The following is a 17,186-nucleotide window of genomic DNA, read 5'->3' as shown; positions in this document are numbered from 1 at the left end:
AGGCATCCCTGCATTTACCGCTTCAGGATTTTTTTACGGTCTTGTTTGCATTTGATTATATATAGTAATATGACTCTTGCATTGCTATCTTACTTTGAAATCATATTTCTTTGAAAAAATACCCCCCTTCTGTCTTGACTCTACACCAGCCTGTGCTATCTTGCCCTCCTCCTGCACCTTCTCTTCATTCTCAAATCCTGCAGCTTCTCCTGCCTCTGACTTTCATCTCCTGGCTGTTAAAGGCTCCCCCAGATCACTGATCCCTTCTTCCAAGTCAGTCTCCAACTCTACCTGTCCTGGTGCCCAGTCATCAGCATCCAGGATCCTCAGTGTCTAGCCAGACCCTGATGCCCTGACGCTTGCTTGCTAGCTATTCTGCCACCATCACCACCTGGAGTAAGTTAAAAGTGCTCCTCACCTGGGTGCCTGAAATGTAACTGGAAAGTGATGGAGTGAGGTGGTGTGCCAAGACTGAAAGCTTCAAATGGTATTTGCTTGACTCTCCTACTTGGCATTGAGTACCACTGTGAAGTCAGAAAGAAATTGCTGCTTTGAGTCTTACTTCTGGATTTTTTTGTTAATAACATCTGTCTGGAAACCACAGTAGCCCTCTGAATTGCTATTAAAATGGAAAAGCTATTAATGTTTATCTCTGTAGCCTTGGATTTTCCGAATGTCACAGGCATGCAAAACATTACTTGTGAATATGTAAAATCTTATGTAAAGAACTCCTTGAACAAAAACAGTAAATCTCCTTTGAGTGGTAGTTAGATAATCCTGGTGGTCTAGGTTTCATTTGCTTCAGAGATAATGCTTTGGGCATATAATGAGGAATAATTCAGTGTGATAGTCTAGTCATCGTAATAAGCTTAACACATTCTGAATCACTTTTTATCTGTATTGCAGCAAATAGTAAATTACCTCAAATAGATTTATTGCTGACCCTCGTTGAGTGGCGCTGAAAGCATTATTTTGTGAATGCTGAAAAGGCAGTGCTTTGCTCTTTTTAATGCAGAACCACAGAACAGGGCCTGCCAGACTGCCTAGTAAATGAAAACACTTTTATACTATGCAGTGTTTGTGTGTGTGTGTGTGTGTGTGTGTGTGTGTGTGTGTTAGCAGTGTTTAGATCTGAGCTGTGGGACTGAGTGTTAATTGTAAAGTGGTTCCCCACTCCAGCACCAACTCTGTAGGGTAGTTTCATAGCCCTAGGGAACCCAATGCCATCCTTTCTCTTTGCTGCCACCACCAGCGTATGGGTCACCTAGGGACAGGGGTGTGGGACTCTGAGTGTCTCCTCAATAATGCAGGAACAGCCAGCTGAATTTCCAGGTATCTGGCATGGCAACTCCCACTGCCTCCTTTCTGCTTTCCCAGGCCCTTTAACAATCCATAACATGGTACCAGCAGCCTAAGCCATGCGGAGAGTTAACAAGCCTTTGAGCATATTCAGAAACTGCTATAGCCCAATTAAGCATTTTATTTAAAAGGAGCATGTGGAAAAGGGATGTGGGGCAGGGAATGGCAGGTAGGCAGTTCAGCATTGAAATAAAACACTACACCACAATATTGGTCTAACTAATCCTACACTTAAGCCAAACTAACATTGCAAGAATTTACACACCGTGGTTGTCTCTGGCGCAGGCAGCTTCAAACATCAGTTGCAGGTTGGGAGTTTGAGAGGAACAAAGTAATATGGCCACCATTTTAAAGGATTTATTACCCATATTGGTTTGGAAAGGCAGCTGGTTGATTCCTGCCAGATGCCAAGTCAGGTAGAAGGGAACTGACACCATTTGAGGAGTGGGAATTGGTAGACCCTCCCCTGAGAGCAGAGGAAGATAAGGAAGATGGTTATTGTGCATGGAAATTGCCACCAGTTTTCCCCATCTACCTGCTAAACAGACTTAATCAATAACCTGTGGGTGTGACTTTGCTTACCTATAATGGAAGCTGGATATCCTTAAAATGACAGAGTAGGGGACATCAGAAGTGCTTAAGAGGCACTGGAGATACTTAGCATTGGTATGAGATGAGAGATGCAGTAGTAAGGCTTGGCTAGGTGGTTAGAAGACAAGAAGGAAGAAAACATGGATTCATAATGGGCAAAGTCAGCGAACTCTCATGTTCTCCTGAATCATTTGGCTATATAATAGGAGGGGGAAAAGGAACTGAATGGAGGCATTCAGTACTGATACTTAATGTGCTAGGGAGATGGGTGGGAGAGACAAATATACCGTATTAGGAGAGCAAGGTAGACTTGTAAATAATTTAGATGATAGGGATGAACTGATTTGCAAACAGTGATTTCGTATGATAAATGATTTCTACACTTGTTGGTTTTGATTTCTTCTTACCCCTCTGGAGTCTCTAGTGCGTTTTGTGCCATTACAGAGGTTCGTGCTTCTGCAGTTGTGTCACGTTTTATTACAGTGTGCCTTTGAAGTGGCTTCATGCTTATCCTAGGTGATGTCATTCCAGCTAAATTACTATCCTGCAAGTAGTAGTTTGCTCTGTGATAAGTTAGGATTAAAATATGAACAAGTGTCTGGGGACCCATCAATTTCTGTCAATTGGAACCTGCAGTTTCCCTTCCTATTCTTCTGAACCAATTGCCACTGGAAGTTGGCCCATATAACTGAGACGAGACCTGGATTTTATTCAATGGTTTCTATTTGACAACTTGAAACGATTGCTCTGAGAGTAATAAACCGCTGCATATTTGAAGTATAAAAATTGGCATGAAATCTGAGAGCTCAGGTGTATGTTAAAGGAATTGTACCAGTCATAAAAAGGATGGTGGCACTTAACAAACCTTCGATGAGAAGGTCTTGAAGAAGTTGATAGAGTAAGGTAGAATAATTTTGTTATTTGAAAACTGAGTTGAATAACAAAGGGATGCATAATGTCAGGTGGCAAATGCGTTATTCTTATTACAGGTTAAGAGATTATTTGCATGAAAAAATCCATACTGCAAGATATTTCAATTTCTCTTCTGTATGATTTTTGTAAGCAGATATGTTCAGTGGAACTTGCAGATCATAATTTGGTAGGCATTATAGAGTATAGGGATGCGGGTGGCGCTGTGGCCTAAACCACTGAGCCTAGGGCTTGCCACTCAGAAGGTCTGCTGTTCGAATCCCTGCGACGGAGTGAGCTTCCTTCCGTTGCTCGGTCCCTGCTCCTGCCAACCTAGCAGTTCGAAATCATGTCAAAGTGCAAGTAGATAAATAGGTACAGCTCCGGCAGGAAGGTAAACAGCGTTTCCATGCGCTGCTCTGGTTTTGCCAGAAGCGGCTGAGTCATGCTGGCCACATGACCCGGAAAAACTGTCTGCGGACAAACATCTGCTTCCTTGACCACTAAAGTGAGATGAGCGCTCAAACCCCAGAGTCGTTCGTGACTGGACTTAACTATCAGGGGTCCTTTACCTTTACCTTTTTTATAGAATCGTAGAGTTAGGAGGGGTCCCAAGGATCATCTAGTCCAACCCGCTGCAGTGCAGGAATCTCACCTAAAGCATGCAGGCAGAAGGATAGAAGAGTGGCAATTGATATTAAATTAGCATACGTGACCCACCCCAGTTTTTTGATGCTAGTACAAATGGAATAACAGGTTGTGGCAGGCATGGTAATTTTCATGCAAAGCAGCGGGTCTAATGTTGACTATAGATTTGTCTTTATTTTAATGCAATGTTGTATTAAGAAACCCCCATCTCCTTTGTACAAGATTGTAGTCTGTAACTGAGGTTTCTGTTATAACGGGAAAATACTGCCACCATGTGCCCAGACCTGTTGTTGCTGCTGTAACTATTGTAGCAAGCTGAAAAAGACTTGCGCTATTTAAAAACAGCAGTGTGTTAGAAAGCTAGACCTTTTCTGTGTGCATTCAAGTTAGTATACTTAGTTCACTGATTCTGCTTATGTGCACTCTGAATTAGCATGGAAATGTGTTTCAGGTAATTTAATTCATAGGGTATACTTGTTAAATGTCTCGTAGGTGCAAGTCCTTTAATCTAGAATTTAGCATTTTATGGACAAAGTCATACAGCGAAAGCCATACACTTAATATGTAGTTTTACTTGGGTCTAGATTCTGGCAGTTCCCTCATTGTGAGAAGTGAGGTTCCTGGAAGCCAGGCAGAGGGCCTGCCCTGTAAAACGCCCTCCTGTCAGATGTCAAGGGAATAAACAACTATCTGACTTTTAGGAGACATCTAAAGGCAACCCTCTTTAGGGAAGTTTTTAATGATTGATGCTTTACTGTGGTTTTAAATAGTTGGAAGCTGCTCAAACTGGCTGTGGCAACCCAGTCAGATAGGTGGCATATAAATTGTTGTTGTAGTAGTAGTTATAATCATCATCACCATCTGCTGCTGCTGCACTTGCTAGTTTTCTAAAAAAGATAAGGACTGCCATCTTGTTTTAAGGTTTTTCTTATAACTTTCAGAAATCATGTAGTTGTCGTACATAATCTTGATTTTTGTTTCAGGGACAAGTGATCCATATGTCAAGTTTAAAATTGGTGGAAAAGAAGTGTTTAGAAGCAAAACTATCCATAAGAATCTTAACCCTGTATGGGAAGAAAAAACTTCAATCATGATTGAACATTTAAGGGAACAACTGTACATAAAGGTGAGCTACATGTGATTCTCCTTAAAAACAGGTAAGTGCAATGTTGTTGTATCACTCCACACAGTGCTGTAGTTTTTCAATGGAATGTTATACAGCTTGATATTGCCATAATAGAAATTCAAGTTATGAAAATATATCATAAAAATGCTTATGAAATTTATGATGTTGTGCCCTGCCAATTTTCATAACTGTTCAGAACTCAAATATCTGGTACATTCTTTGAAACATAGGCCAGTGTTGTGCTTTGTTGTTGTTGTTTAGTCGTTTAGTCATATCCGACTCTTCGTGACCCCATGGACCAGAGCACGCCAGGCACTCCTGTCTTCCACTGCCTCCCACAGTTTGGTCAAAGTCATGCTGGTAGCTTCGAGAACACTATCCAACCATCTCGTCTTCTGTCGTCCCCTTCTCCTTGTGCCCTCCATCTTTCCCAACATCAGGGTCTTGTCCAGGGAGTCTTCTCTTCTCATGAGGTGGCCAAAGTATTGGAGTCTCAGCTTCAAGATCTGTCCTTCCAGTGAGCACCCAGGGCTGATTTCCTTAAGAATGGATAGGTTTGATCTTCTTGCAGTCCATGGGACTCTCAAGAGTCTCCTCCAGCACCAAGTGTTGTGCTACCCAGACATAAAAGGGAATGGCAAAATAAAAATGTAAACCCCAATGAGGACAGTATACAAATAGACCTAACATCCAAAACAGTTTGAGACATCACTGATTTTGTAGTTGGGATATTCCACCAGAGGATCTCCTTGTATAAGTATATAAGAAAAGCCTGCAGGATCAGGCCAATGGCCCTTCAAGTCCAGTATCCTGTTCTCACAGTGGCTGAACCAATGCCTATGGAACCCCCCAAGCAGGACCTGAATGCAACAGCACTCTTCCCACTTGTGAGTCCTAGAAAATGCTTCTGATAGTAGAGGTAGAACATAGCCTTCATGGTTAAAAGTCATTGATATGTATAGGCAGGGTTGATGTGTTATGTTATATAATGTTTGCTTTCGCTAATATTCTCAAGTAATTGTTAATTGAATCCCCAACATTAAGAAATGCAATTTCTTTTGTTCACCTTAGGTCTTTGATTATGATTTTGGGCTTCAAGATGACTTCATGGGATCAGCATTTTTGGATCTCGGCTCACTAGAGCAAAATAGGTACCGTGTTGTAAAGCTATTGAAGTAGATAATGACGTTTTGGGCAAGATTGGAGACAAAGATCTAAGCAATGCTACACTGACGGTGTTATCACCAGTTACTGCTGTTGTGAATACACACCCCATACCTATTATATTTTTTAATGAAATTTCATAGACCCATCGTTTCATTGCCATCTTGCACCATTTTTCTCTATACCTATGTGTGTATATATTAGGGGTGTGAACTGGTTACAAGATTAGGTTTGGACTGCAAGTTCAGTTTTCAGAAACAGCTTGTTTTAGACCAAGGTGCTTTGTAGGCTGCCCAGTTTAGCTCAAGGTCTGTCCAAATTCACAAAAAGCCTTGTTCTTGCTCCCTTTCCCTAGAAGGTCTCTGGCCAGGGATGTGTCAGTGCTCCTGGAAGAAGAGGCAGCTGTCTAAAAACAAGGGAGGTAGAGTTGCAGCTTCACTTGTGTAATGGTCTTCTTGCTGTCTCCACCAAACATAGTTGAGATGCAGTGAATCCCCCCTCTCCTTTTGAATCCAGACAGGATGGAGATCAAGTGCTGTGTATTGCATGGAACTTCTGCTTTCCTCCCTTAGTAGCTGATAGTTTACAGGCAGAAGGTAGCAACAGGCACACCATTCTTGTCCCTTTTTAAACTGTATGACCTAATGGAGGTAATATGATGAAACTTTTATTTATTTTTTTCGTTTCTAAACTTGGTTTCCTAGGTCAACTGAAGTTACGTTGAGTCTCAAGGATCCACATTATGCTGACCAAGATCTTGGAACTATATTATTGTCTGTTTTGCTGACACCAAAAGAACAGCAACGGGAAGGGGTAAGTGTGGATTGAAACAAATTATGTAGCTTCCCCCCTTTCCTAATGGGAAGTGTATCACTTTTGCAATGTTTCCATCAGTGAGCATTATTAAATGAAGCCATTTTCTTGTGGGTTTTTATATATTATTCCCCAGTAAATATTGAAAGGTACTGATCAGTTTTTGGATGCAGTTGACTACTGATGCCTTGCTCTAGGTCAGCCCCTCCGTATAATGATATTGGTACAGATGGGATTTTGATAGAATGCAAACATACAGTGGATTCACTCAGAATTTATTAAAGATAAAGAATTTTGGATCTAGTGCTGTGGTGTTCAAACTGCAACATTTCAGTCCTATTATAGTAAAATCTTACACAGTTATGAAAACTAGTCAGCTGATTTGTTCTGTGTAGAGCTTAGCTGCTGAAACAGGCATTTATTTGGAGTCAGTGATGTTATTATGCCAGAACATTCCTGGACTTAGGGCATAAGTATAGTCAGGAGCTAGAATTTGAGTATCGGTAAAATCGGTAAAAAGGCTTAATATTTTCTTAAAACACACATCGAATCGAAATCGCTTTTCATACATTGCCACTCTATACCTATGGTTTGGAAACCCAGTACCAAGTCAGTGCTAGGATTTGTTTCTTCTTGCTTGGCAAAGGGAAGAGCAGGTTAGCTGCAGTTTGAGCAGTATGCACTAGCATGCTGCTATTTCATGGTAAGCCATAGTCTCTTTCAGACATTGGCTTCTCTGATAAGCTTTATTGTGATGTGCAAAAGCTGCCTTAATGTGAATTAGCATGGGATTTCAACGTTCAAACTGTAAGTGTTGCTATTTGGAGTTGTAATGTTAAGTACTCAAATAAGTGTCTACAAATACATGATGATTCACTTTCTACCTCTGCAGATATAAAACCAAATTGTCCAAATTGCAGGTTATTTTATAGAGTTCAGTTTTACCAAATTGCCTAGAAATTCAAGAGAGCAACATTTCTTAGTGAATTTTTCTTTTACCCCTTGAAATGAATTGCAGGTTTGTGTGCTGGAGTTTTTGCAACCCCAACTCATCTTTTCAAAACTTGGCTATGTTTTTGTTGTTGCAGTATACTGGAATTGGAAATATGTAACATGGGAAAGCTTTCGTGAGATGTTTAGCATTCTGTCCTGCACTCTAAAACATTAGGTTTACTGTGGCTGTAATTTGGGGACTGTAATAAATCTTTAAAATCCCTCTAGCTATATCGCGTAGTCAAACATTTTTTAATGGCAGCTTGAGAACAGTTTCAGGAGGTAACATACAAGCCTTGTTTTACACGTAGTGTATTCCTAAATATGTCTACTGAGAATCAATCACATTGAGCTTAATTGGGCTTAAAAGGGACATGGGTGGCGCTGTGGTCTAAACCACTGAGCCTCTTGGGCTTGCTGATCGAAAGGTTAGAAGTTCGAGTTGGTGCACTGGGGTGAGCTCCCATTACTCTATCCCAGCTTCTGCCAATCTAGCAGTTCGAAAGCATACCAGTTCAAGTAGATAAATAGGTACCGCTACAGCGGGAAGGTAAATGGTGTTTCCATGCGCTCTGGCTTCTGTTATGGTGTTCCATTGCACCAGAAGCGGTTTAGTTATGCTGGCCACATGACCCAGAAAGCTCTCTTGGCCTGAAGTGAGATGAGCACCACACCCCATAGTTGCCTTTGACTGGACTTAACTGTCCAGGGGTCCTTTACCTATTTACCTTTTACCATAATTGGGCTTACTCCCAAGTAAGTGGGTATAAGAGTGTTGCCTTTAATATATGTGGGAGGAGAAGAAATTACAGTTAAAATTTCTTTGATGGGTGCAAAACGCTAGAAATTGATGCATGAGACCTAGTTAGTTAGTTAGTTAGTTTGTTTGTTGTGTAGCATGATGAAAAGTTTAAGCAGTGTTCTGTAAGTAAGTCAGTGTGGAAAGAAAGATTTATCATACAGCAATGATAAATTAAAAATAGATGCTGTATTACATAAGAACAGTTTAGCAAGCTTTCTAAGCTCTGTATTCCTTTTGATGACTATTATTTTATATGTTATATTGTTAACTAAAACTCAAAACCAATAATATGTTTTTTTGGGGGAAAGTATTTCTAAAGTAGACCTTAGTTAAACTTGGCAAATAATCACTGTTTGTGCCATTACATACACTGAAATTTCCCTTTCTTTCTGGTCTCAGTCTTCCATGCAACATCTTCATGTTCACAGGCTGCTCAGATATTCTATTGAGTTACTCTGTTTGAAATACCACATACATTGCATTTCACATAGGAGACACCTCATTTTCAAGAAGAAAGCTTGGTTTAGTAAAGATTGTAATGCAAAGGAATGCACTTAAACACTGTAGGACAACATCCATCCTCTGGTTTAGAGGTTCCATACTATGGTTTATGAGGTTCTTTCGGGTGGTCTGTGACGTATCTGTAAAAAATAAAAAAAGATGGCTTGTATTTAATTTGAAAAGTTTTAAAGTCAGTTGGCTCAGTTGTTGATGTTAAGGCAGAGGGCCTTCTCGGTAGTGGCGCCCGCCCTGTGGAACGCCCTCCCACCAGATGTCAAGGTAATAAACAACTACCTGATTTTTAGAAGACATCTGGAGGCAGCCCTGTTTAGGGAAGGTTTTAATGTTTGATGCTTTATTGTGTTTTTAATATCCTATTGGGAGCCGCCCAGAGTGGCTAGGGTGGCCCGGCCAGATGGGCGGGGTATCAGTAATAAATAATAATTGCAACATACAGGCAAGGAGCATATTTGTTTTATCTGTTTTACTTTTATGTGGGCTTAGAAGCCATATATTTTAATTGGAGGACAGGCACATACTTTGCTGCCTCAATTGCATCCTCAATGTACCATCCAGCAGAACCTTTCCAGGTACTGCGGGACCTCTTACAGTCTGGTACAAATGAGGTGGTAGAACTGATGGTAGCTCAATGTGACACGTTTGCAAATCATTTTGTGGACAATGCATCCACTTGCCTCCACCTCGATCCTGACTCTGCTATTCAACAGATGAATCTCAAGGGTTGTCCAGAGCACTCTCTAGTCCTGTTGCGTTGGATGAGTTTCAGTTAGTAAGGCTCAAGGATGTGGCCAAAGTGCTTGGATCGGTCAAGGTGACCGCTTGTGCTATGGATCCCTGCCCCTCTTGGCTGATAAAAACTAGTAGGGAGGGAATAGATAGTTGGGCCAGGGAGGTGATTAATGCCTCCTTGCCAAAGGGGGTGGTCCCTGCCTGCTTGAAGGAGGCTGTGGTAAAACCACTCCTCAAGAAACCCTCCCTGGATTCAGAAAATCTAAGTAACTACCGGCCAGTTGCCAGTCTCTCCTTCTTGGGAAAGGTTCTTGAATGGGTGGCCATGGACCCAGATACAGGCACTCTTGGAAATAACTGATTTTCAAGATCCATTTCAATTGAGGTCACACTCAATCTATAATCCTCTTATTTTAGAGTAAAACACATTGGGCTGTTTGTTTCTGTAGAAGTACCACTGAATTATAAAATTGGTCTGTGGGAGGGAGTTGTAATGATTTTTAAAGGACTTAATTGGATGCAGGGCAGAATGAATGTGGAAAAAGATGTGCAAAGTTTGTAGCATGGTTTCTTGTGATGTATAACTGGTTTAGTAAAACTTTGTGTTTGTTTTAGAACTAGCAAATCCTCAGTGGAGAGATGAATGTAGATTTGGATCTAGTGTTTAAGGTACATACTTTGGCAATGCCTACCTGTAGTAAATTCTGGTCTGCAAAGAAAAACCTCATGTTGCTCAGTTTATTTAGGGTTCTACCAACCTATTAGCATTTGAGAGGTCAATATGTTATCTCTATAATTCTAGTATTTGTGCAATTTCTTTCCTAATTTTGTTTATCGTAACTTAGTTGCAGTAGCACTAGTTCCAATAATTCCCAATTGGATGTCTGGTTTTGCTTAAGTAGTATGAACACCAAGAAGATCCAAAAGGTACCTTTCTATTTGGATTGACTAATCTGTCCATTAAAAAATTGGTAAATTCCAGGGGGAATAAACTATTGTTTCTAATTAAGCAATGGAAGTAAAATAGGGAATAATGAACATACAATCTAAGTTATTAAGGCTACTATCCTATGCACACTTACTTGGGAGTAAATCCCACTTAATTTAGCTGGAGTTACTTCTGAGTAGGTATGTATAGGATTGCACTACAAATCTGGTAAGCAAAAAAAAAAATGTATTCACTGTATGTTATATATTGTTTATTGTTAACTAACATGTTTCTATATGTAAGAATAATGCATGGCACGCATTGTACTATTGCATGTACTGTTTGTAGCTGTGTATTGTTTTTGATTTGCTTATGCATACTTGTGTCTATTATGTGCATACTTTGCTAAAATGAGTGCATGAGTGGATTTTTTTTGTTTCATGTGTTGGTTGTTTAGCAGAGTTCAGTGCAAAGATTTCATCACTGGAGAACTCGCAGATTAACAGTGAGTTCATTTGAGCAGCTTGCTGTCTTATCTTCTAGGCCTATAATCTGCTTGATTAGCGTTAGAAGATATAAAATCCTCAGAAACATATGAGTGATACCTTAAATCCTGGGATATAACTAATTCAGCACCACTGCATCTCTCAAACATTAAAGGGATTTCCCCCTTGAAAAGGGGAATTCAAAGCTGTTGCATAATTTTGGAAGGGAAAAAAAAGTGACACAATCCTTATTGAGGGGTGCCAGCCTTAAATCAAAACACCGCTAAAATACATTTAATTTATTTATTTCTATACCATTTACAGGCTCCCAAAGTGGCTTGCATTAATATGTGGGTACAGGGCTGAATCCAAGGCAAGCATAATGGAACTTTTATTCCTTTTCACTCCTCTCCCTCCCCCCCTCGCACCATCTCCAGAACTGCTCCAGAAGGTTGGAGAAACCCCAAAAACAGATTTGGGGGGCATGCAGAGTGGGAGAGAGGGAAGAGGAAGTTGCATTGCACTCATAAAAGTGATTACTGCTTATGCACTGCATTTAACCCAGTGCCTTGAAATGTACTGTTGCAAGCCACCCCAATCTCATGAGTGGTGCAAGATTCCAGGTTTTCCAGCGCTTACCCAGAGTGTTGGTTTCTTTTTGGAATGAGGCACAGCAGAGACTGTGGTATTTTTAGGACATGGTTTGTTTACACATATAAACAACCTGAGCCTACAATGGTGGGATTCACAGCATTAATGCCCCCAAAGGATCTTGTTTCTCCCATGGCCATAGCCTTGGATTCCAACAGACATCAAATATTGCTGTGTTTGTCTTCTGCTTGCTACTCTTCATCTAGGTCACATCACTTCAAAACTCTGTACTCCAAATTCTGGCTTTGTTTGTTGAGGGAGGAGGCCCCACCCATTTGCCATCTCCTACCAAGCTCCTTAGTGGCTCATCGCCCCGGCTATCGCCTCACCAGGAGGTTAGCATGCCTATTCCAAGAAGTAGAAGACTTGATTAAATTCTAACACTTGCTGGACCCAGGAATTAGAAGGGTCTGGCACATAGCTTAACACCCGAAACCCCTAACAGTATTACGAAAAGGAAGTGACCAGAATACCTATGTTCCATTTAAAACAAAATGTTTTGGCTCTGAAGTTTCCTTGACTATTACTACAGCGTTTCTCTAATTATATTCAAGTAATCATCATATGTTTCTGTTGTTAAAACGCAAATTAATATTATCAAGGCTGAAATAGAATTAGATTTCTAGCTAGGCTACAGGCTTCATTATTCACCTGTATTATAGCTTGCAAAACTATCCAAGCCAATGACCATTACTTTAATCAGCTAAAGTGTCATCCTATGTGATGTACTTCCATTGATTTAACTAAAGACATTCTCTGTAATACGTACTAACCCAAATTGTCTACAGTGATTGTTCAAATTCAGTGCTTTAACTAATTTACTTTTCTGTAAATTTTTTGGCAAATAATATATTGACGTATAAAAGAGAGAATAAAGCAACTCAGATGAAACCATTAAGAATTTGAAAACAGTTTTTTGTTTCCTCCAGCATTTTTGCTTCCTAACAAACTTTTTAAATGTGTCCACATTTACAGAAGTGGTAGAATTTTGAATGTACTAACATTTTGCCCCCTGTTTACATGGAAGGTATTACCCTTAACTCCAGGTGTGTGTGTGTGTTTTTGTGGGGTGGTGGTTTTTTGGGGGGGCGGGGCAATCTAGTATCCAGAAGGAAGCACATTCTGCCAGTTTTCCTATGTACAAAATAAGGCCTCTTTTTATTCAGTCTCAGTCTGTTCTAAGTTCCCCATGTTGAAAATTGATTAATTCCCACTCCAGCTGCCACAAAATCCCAAAACCTGCTTCACAGTCAACCCCCACAAAAAAGCTTGTAACACAGCCTTCTCTCCAATGAGGAGCCACAGCTCAGGAGTATAGTTCATAATTTGCACATGTAAATTCCAGGTTCAATCCTGGCATCTCCATTTAAAAGGTTCTTAGATAGTAGAATGGGGAAAGGCCTCTGTTTCAGATCTTGACCCGTCAGAGTACATAATTCAGGAGAGCTTGCATAGCAGGGCTCAGATTCTAAAGTATTTGTGCCACGAATTAAAAGGAGAGGTTCTACTCACATTTTGTGGAGGTGCTTTTCATTCACAAAACCTTATGTTCTAAGCTTAGGTGTTAATTTGGGGGGGGGGGAATCATGCTTTTCTGCACTCTTTGCAGGACATCTAAGCAAGGTTATCAAATTTTTGTTCCCCTGCATTTTCTGTGTGGTTCTTCAGCCTTGTTTGAGATCAAAAAAATCCAGCAAGAACAATATAGCAGCATGATCTCTACTGTAGAGGTGGAGAGATATTAGAATGGCTCAAAATGACACATTCTGTGACTGGAAGGGCCTATTCTGTGAACATCTTTTTAATCAAACCCACTCATCTTCCTTGCTGATGCATAACAATTAGCTACATTATTGTAATTGGAATAAGTGGCCTTCAGTCTAAAATCACTAATTTTAATAAAATCTAAAAATTGAGATAATTAGTTGAGTTCATTGACATTTGTACCTCTTTTTTTATTGATCCCAAACGTCTTCCTATTACTTTATCCTGTTTTTCTTTTTCATCATGAAATAATAGGAGGTTGGCATCTCTCTAAAATGTGCTGTAGTGTGAATGATGCTTGTAGTTTGATTTCAGTCATATGTAGTTGTTTGGAATGTGTTTGGCATTTTTGTATGTGCATTGCTCCTTTGGAAGACAACTGGCCTCCAGTGCAAATAAGTAAAAAATTATTAAAATGCTCTATTTCATTTGCAGACAATGTTAATGAGGAAGAGTTGGAAAAGATCAAGTAAGGTAATTCTTAGTATGTGGTCTTGAGAAGAACTGTGGTGCTCTATATTGTGTCACTTGAATGGAAAGTTGTGACACATAGACTAAGTTTGCAAAACTCAGTTTATAATTTCGATAATGAGGCCTTTTTAAGTGATAAGGATTTGTTATATAATGCAACACTATTGAACTTCATCATTGTAGAACACTGAAGTACATCTAACTAGGCAATGGTCAGGGAGATCCATTTATATTAAGACCTGTTTCATATTTTGTGCTCATTTTTCTTAGTCAACACAACTTAAACTAGTGAATGCATTTTTCATCAGGTGGTAAGGAATTCCAAAAAAGTATGCAGTAGAAATGTAGGGTGAGATCAAATGGAGACCCAATTCTGCAAGCACAATGAACTCCCAGTTGCATAAAGCAGACCCCAGACTCCTCTCTGGAGAGTTTGGTGACCCCCAAAGCACATTTGGAAAACTGAAGGGTTTGGAGGTAGGGATAGAGGAAGGGGAATTTTGTGTGTCTAACACATCGCTTCCAGAATTCAGGTTACCTTTTTCCATAATGTAGTTTGTAGTAGGAACAAGCTTTGAACAGGCAACTGAATATATTCACTTGAATAGGTCGGTGGTTTGGCGTTCTTGCCACTTCTTGCAAATGATACAAAACACACATGGTTTTATTTAGTTCTAATATTGTGCTGTGAGATATATACGAATTGATCAGTGGATTATAAACTATTAACTTTTCTCATGCTACTTGATTTTTAAAAATTCACTCTTGACATACCAGTAAATAATCTCATGCCATCCAGATGCATAAAATGAAGGCTACATTTTGTTACCAGTCCACAGACCTAATTTAGGAATAAAAATGGTGGTAGGCATGAGTCTTCATCCCTTCGTGGTGAAGAATATGAGGTTACGATGAAATGGGTCCTATGTCTGCAACCTCTGTTGCACATATTAGATATTTTGCACAACTAGGCAAGGATCCGCAAAGTGCATTATAGCTGCAGCTTCATCTTCGGTACTTGTTGCCAACGCCAAAATGTTGCATTTTTGTTGTGTCAATCTATATAGAGAATATTCCTCAATCTACTTTACTCTGAAGTTGCACGAACACTTGCATATAAGAGTTTGCAAGAGGTTAAACCAGGGATAGCCAACTGGTGCCCTCCAGATGTTGTTGGACTGCAGCCTCCACCAGGCTCAGGCAGCAAAGCCAGTTATCAGGAATGATGTGCTCCAGATGTCATTGTAGTCTTGCAACATCTGGAGGGAGGGACCACATTGGCTCCCCCAGATTAAATAATAGACTTGCTTACTTAAACCAGAAATAATGAACCTCAGATTTCTATTCATTTTTGGCTTTTAGAAACATTTTCTTGCAATTGCTGGTACACACTTGCAGGCCTGCTGCTTTTATTTTCATAACATGATCCCTTCTCACTACCACTTACAGAATTCTGTGGAGAAATGGCAGTATTAACTGGGCTTGTGCAATTCCACAATCATAGCAGCACCTGTTCCAATTACCATTGGTGCCAGTAGTGGTCAGCTCTGGGTTTATCCATGTGCAGCCTGGTCTTCAGAGACTCTCTTATGTACCTAGCAACCATCAGGAGGGATTATGGAGAGGTCAAATGCAACTGAGTCGCATTTGTGAGCCAAGCCTTAGAGTTCCTTCCTATTTTACCTTTTGCAAAAGAACATGCATTCTTCAATACTCAGAAATGTGCACAAAATGTGCAGAATGTGCAAAATGCACATGAGTTGGCTTTAAATTGTTTGGGACTAAAGTATCTGAAAGTCTGCTTCTTCCTATATGAATCTGTCTGTTGGTTATATGACACCCTGCTTTTTATCTTATTTAAAGCGATTTCCTGTTGAGGACATGAAATGGGGCATATTCTGTGGCATTCCCTCCTGAAACGTTAAGACTAGTTTTGTTTTATCAGGCCTTTAATTATGATATATAAATTTTAATTCTTCCTCTCTCTCTGCCCTTTCAATCACTGTTCTCTTGTGCATGTGAGATGACATAAGGTGGGAGTTGAGCTCCCCCTAGTGGTTGAATGCAAAATTACTGTTCAAAATTCAAATAAGCTTCTGGACTTCCATTCTGCCCAGAAAATAGTTCAATTGTGCCTTCACCCAGTGGTTGCCATGCACTTTTTTGCAGCTTCGTGGCTCTGTTCTTTATTAATTGTATGTGTGTTAATCCTTCCACCCCACCCAGTTCCCTCTGTCTCCTTCCTGCTGGCTCCTGTTCTCCCCCCGCAAGGTTTTTTTAAAACAACAACAAAAAGTCCTGTGTATTTGCTGCTTTGTTCCTCTACTCTGAAGACCAGTCTCAGTCTAGCCCCCAAACCCTCCACTGTCCTAGCTAGTCCTCACCATCCGACCCTCACATATCTTTTCAAGTCTCAAGTTTAGCCCATTCCCACCCAAAACTGCGCTGTAGTTTTCAGCAACTGGCATTCAACTGGCATTCAGCAACTGGCATACCACAGACAATTTTTTAAAAAAAATTCTTCCCTTAAATAAATGCCTTCTTTTAAGATGTATCTCATATCTCAGGGCAGGGAGCCTCTTTTGGCTCGTAGAAAATGAGAAATGCTGTCTACCTTAGTGCTGTGGACGACCACAGTGCTATGATCAGAGAAGTCTCTGCTTGCTGCCTTCTACTGTCAAAGAACTTACCTCTGATCTTAGCACTGTGTTAGCGCTACATTGGAAATAATGCATCTCAGCACCTGACATCATATGATGTCAGATGAGTGGAGTTTGCCACATGGCCAAATTCAAAGGCTTAGTGGGCCTTATAAGACCTGCAGGCTGGTAAAAGAATTGACAGTATTAACTGCTTGTTTAGATACAGACCTCAAAATACAAACATTCAATAAAGATATCCATGTTTACATGATGAGTTTAAAGTGGCGTAGATTGTGGTTTGTGGATCTATTAATCTACATTGTATTGTAGTTGTGAAAGTGAAGTATCTGATGAAGCAGGTGCGATAGCTGGCAAAGCTCAAAACATATTGTCAGGGTGTACAGCAGGATGACCCTCCAAATATTGCTATACTACAACTCCCATCATTCCTGAAAATTGGCCATGTTGGGTGGGCCTTATGGGAGTCAGAGTCCATAACATCTGGAGGACCAGAGATTAGCCACTCTTGTGTAGCGCCTCTATGGTTTGTAGCCTGAGCAGTCTCTCATGCTGCAGCTTGCTCCTCAAT

General features: G+C 40.3%; 1 protein-coding gene across 8 annotated transcripts in view; it reads left to right on the top strand.

Annotated features, from left to right (window-relative positions):
- The window catches only part of MCTP1 (multiple C2 and transmembrane domain containing 1), a 173,884-nt gene that overhangs the window by 50,176 nt on the left and 106,522 nt on the right, over positions 1–17,186 (top strand). For 4 of the 8 annotated variants that reach the window (XM_053408001.1, XM_053408004.1, XM_053408008.1 and 1 more), the window contains exons 3-7: positions 4,491–4,633; positions 5,705–5,784; positions 6,502–6,610; positions 11,042–11,089; positions 13,920–13,958. In XM_053408001.1, the coding sequence (XP_053263976.1) occupies positions 4,491–4,633; positions 5,705–5,784; positions 6,502–6,610; positions 11,042–11,089; positions 13,920–13,958 (419 nt within the window). The remainder of the gene's footprint in view (positions 1–4,490; positions 4,634–5,704; positions 5,785–6,501; positions 6,611–11,041; positions 11,090–13,919; positions 13,959–17,186) is intronic. The other 4 variants (XM_053408003.1, XM_053408006.1, XM_053408005.1 and 1 more) reach the window with 2 other exon arrangements.

This window comes from Podarcis raffonei, chromosome 11 (assembly GCF_027172205.1).
Source record: "Podarcis raffonei isolate rPodRaf1 chromosome 11, rPodRaf1.pri, whole genome shotgun sequence".
Taxonomy (NCBI): domain Eukaryota; kingdom Metazoa; phylum Chordata; class Lepidosauria; order Squamata; family Lacertidae; genus Podarcis; species Podarcis raffonei.
Note: the sequence above shows the minus strand (reverse complement) of the source record. Positions and strands in the feature narration are given on the sequence as shown.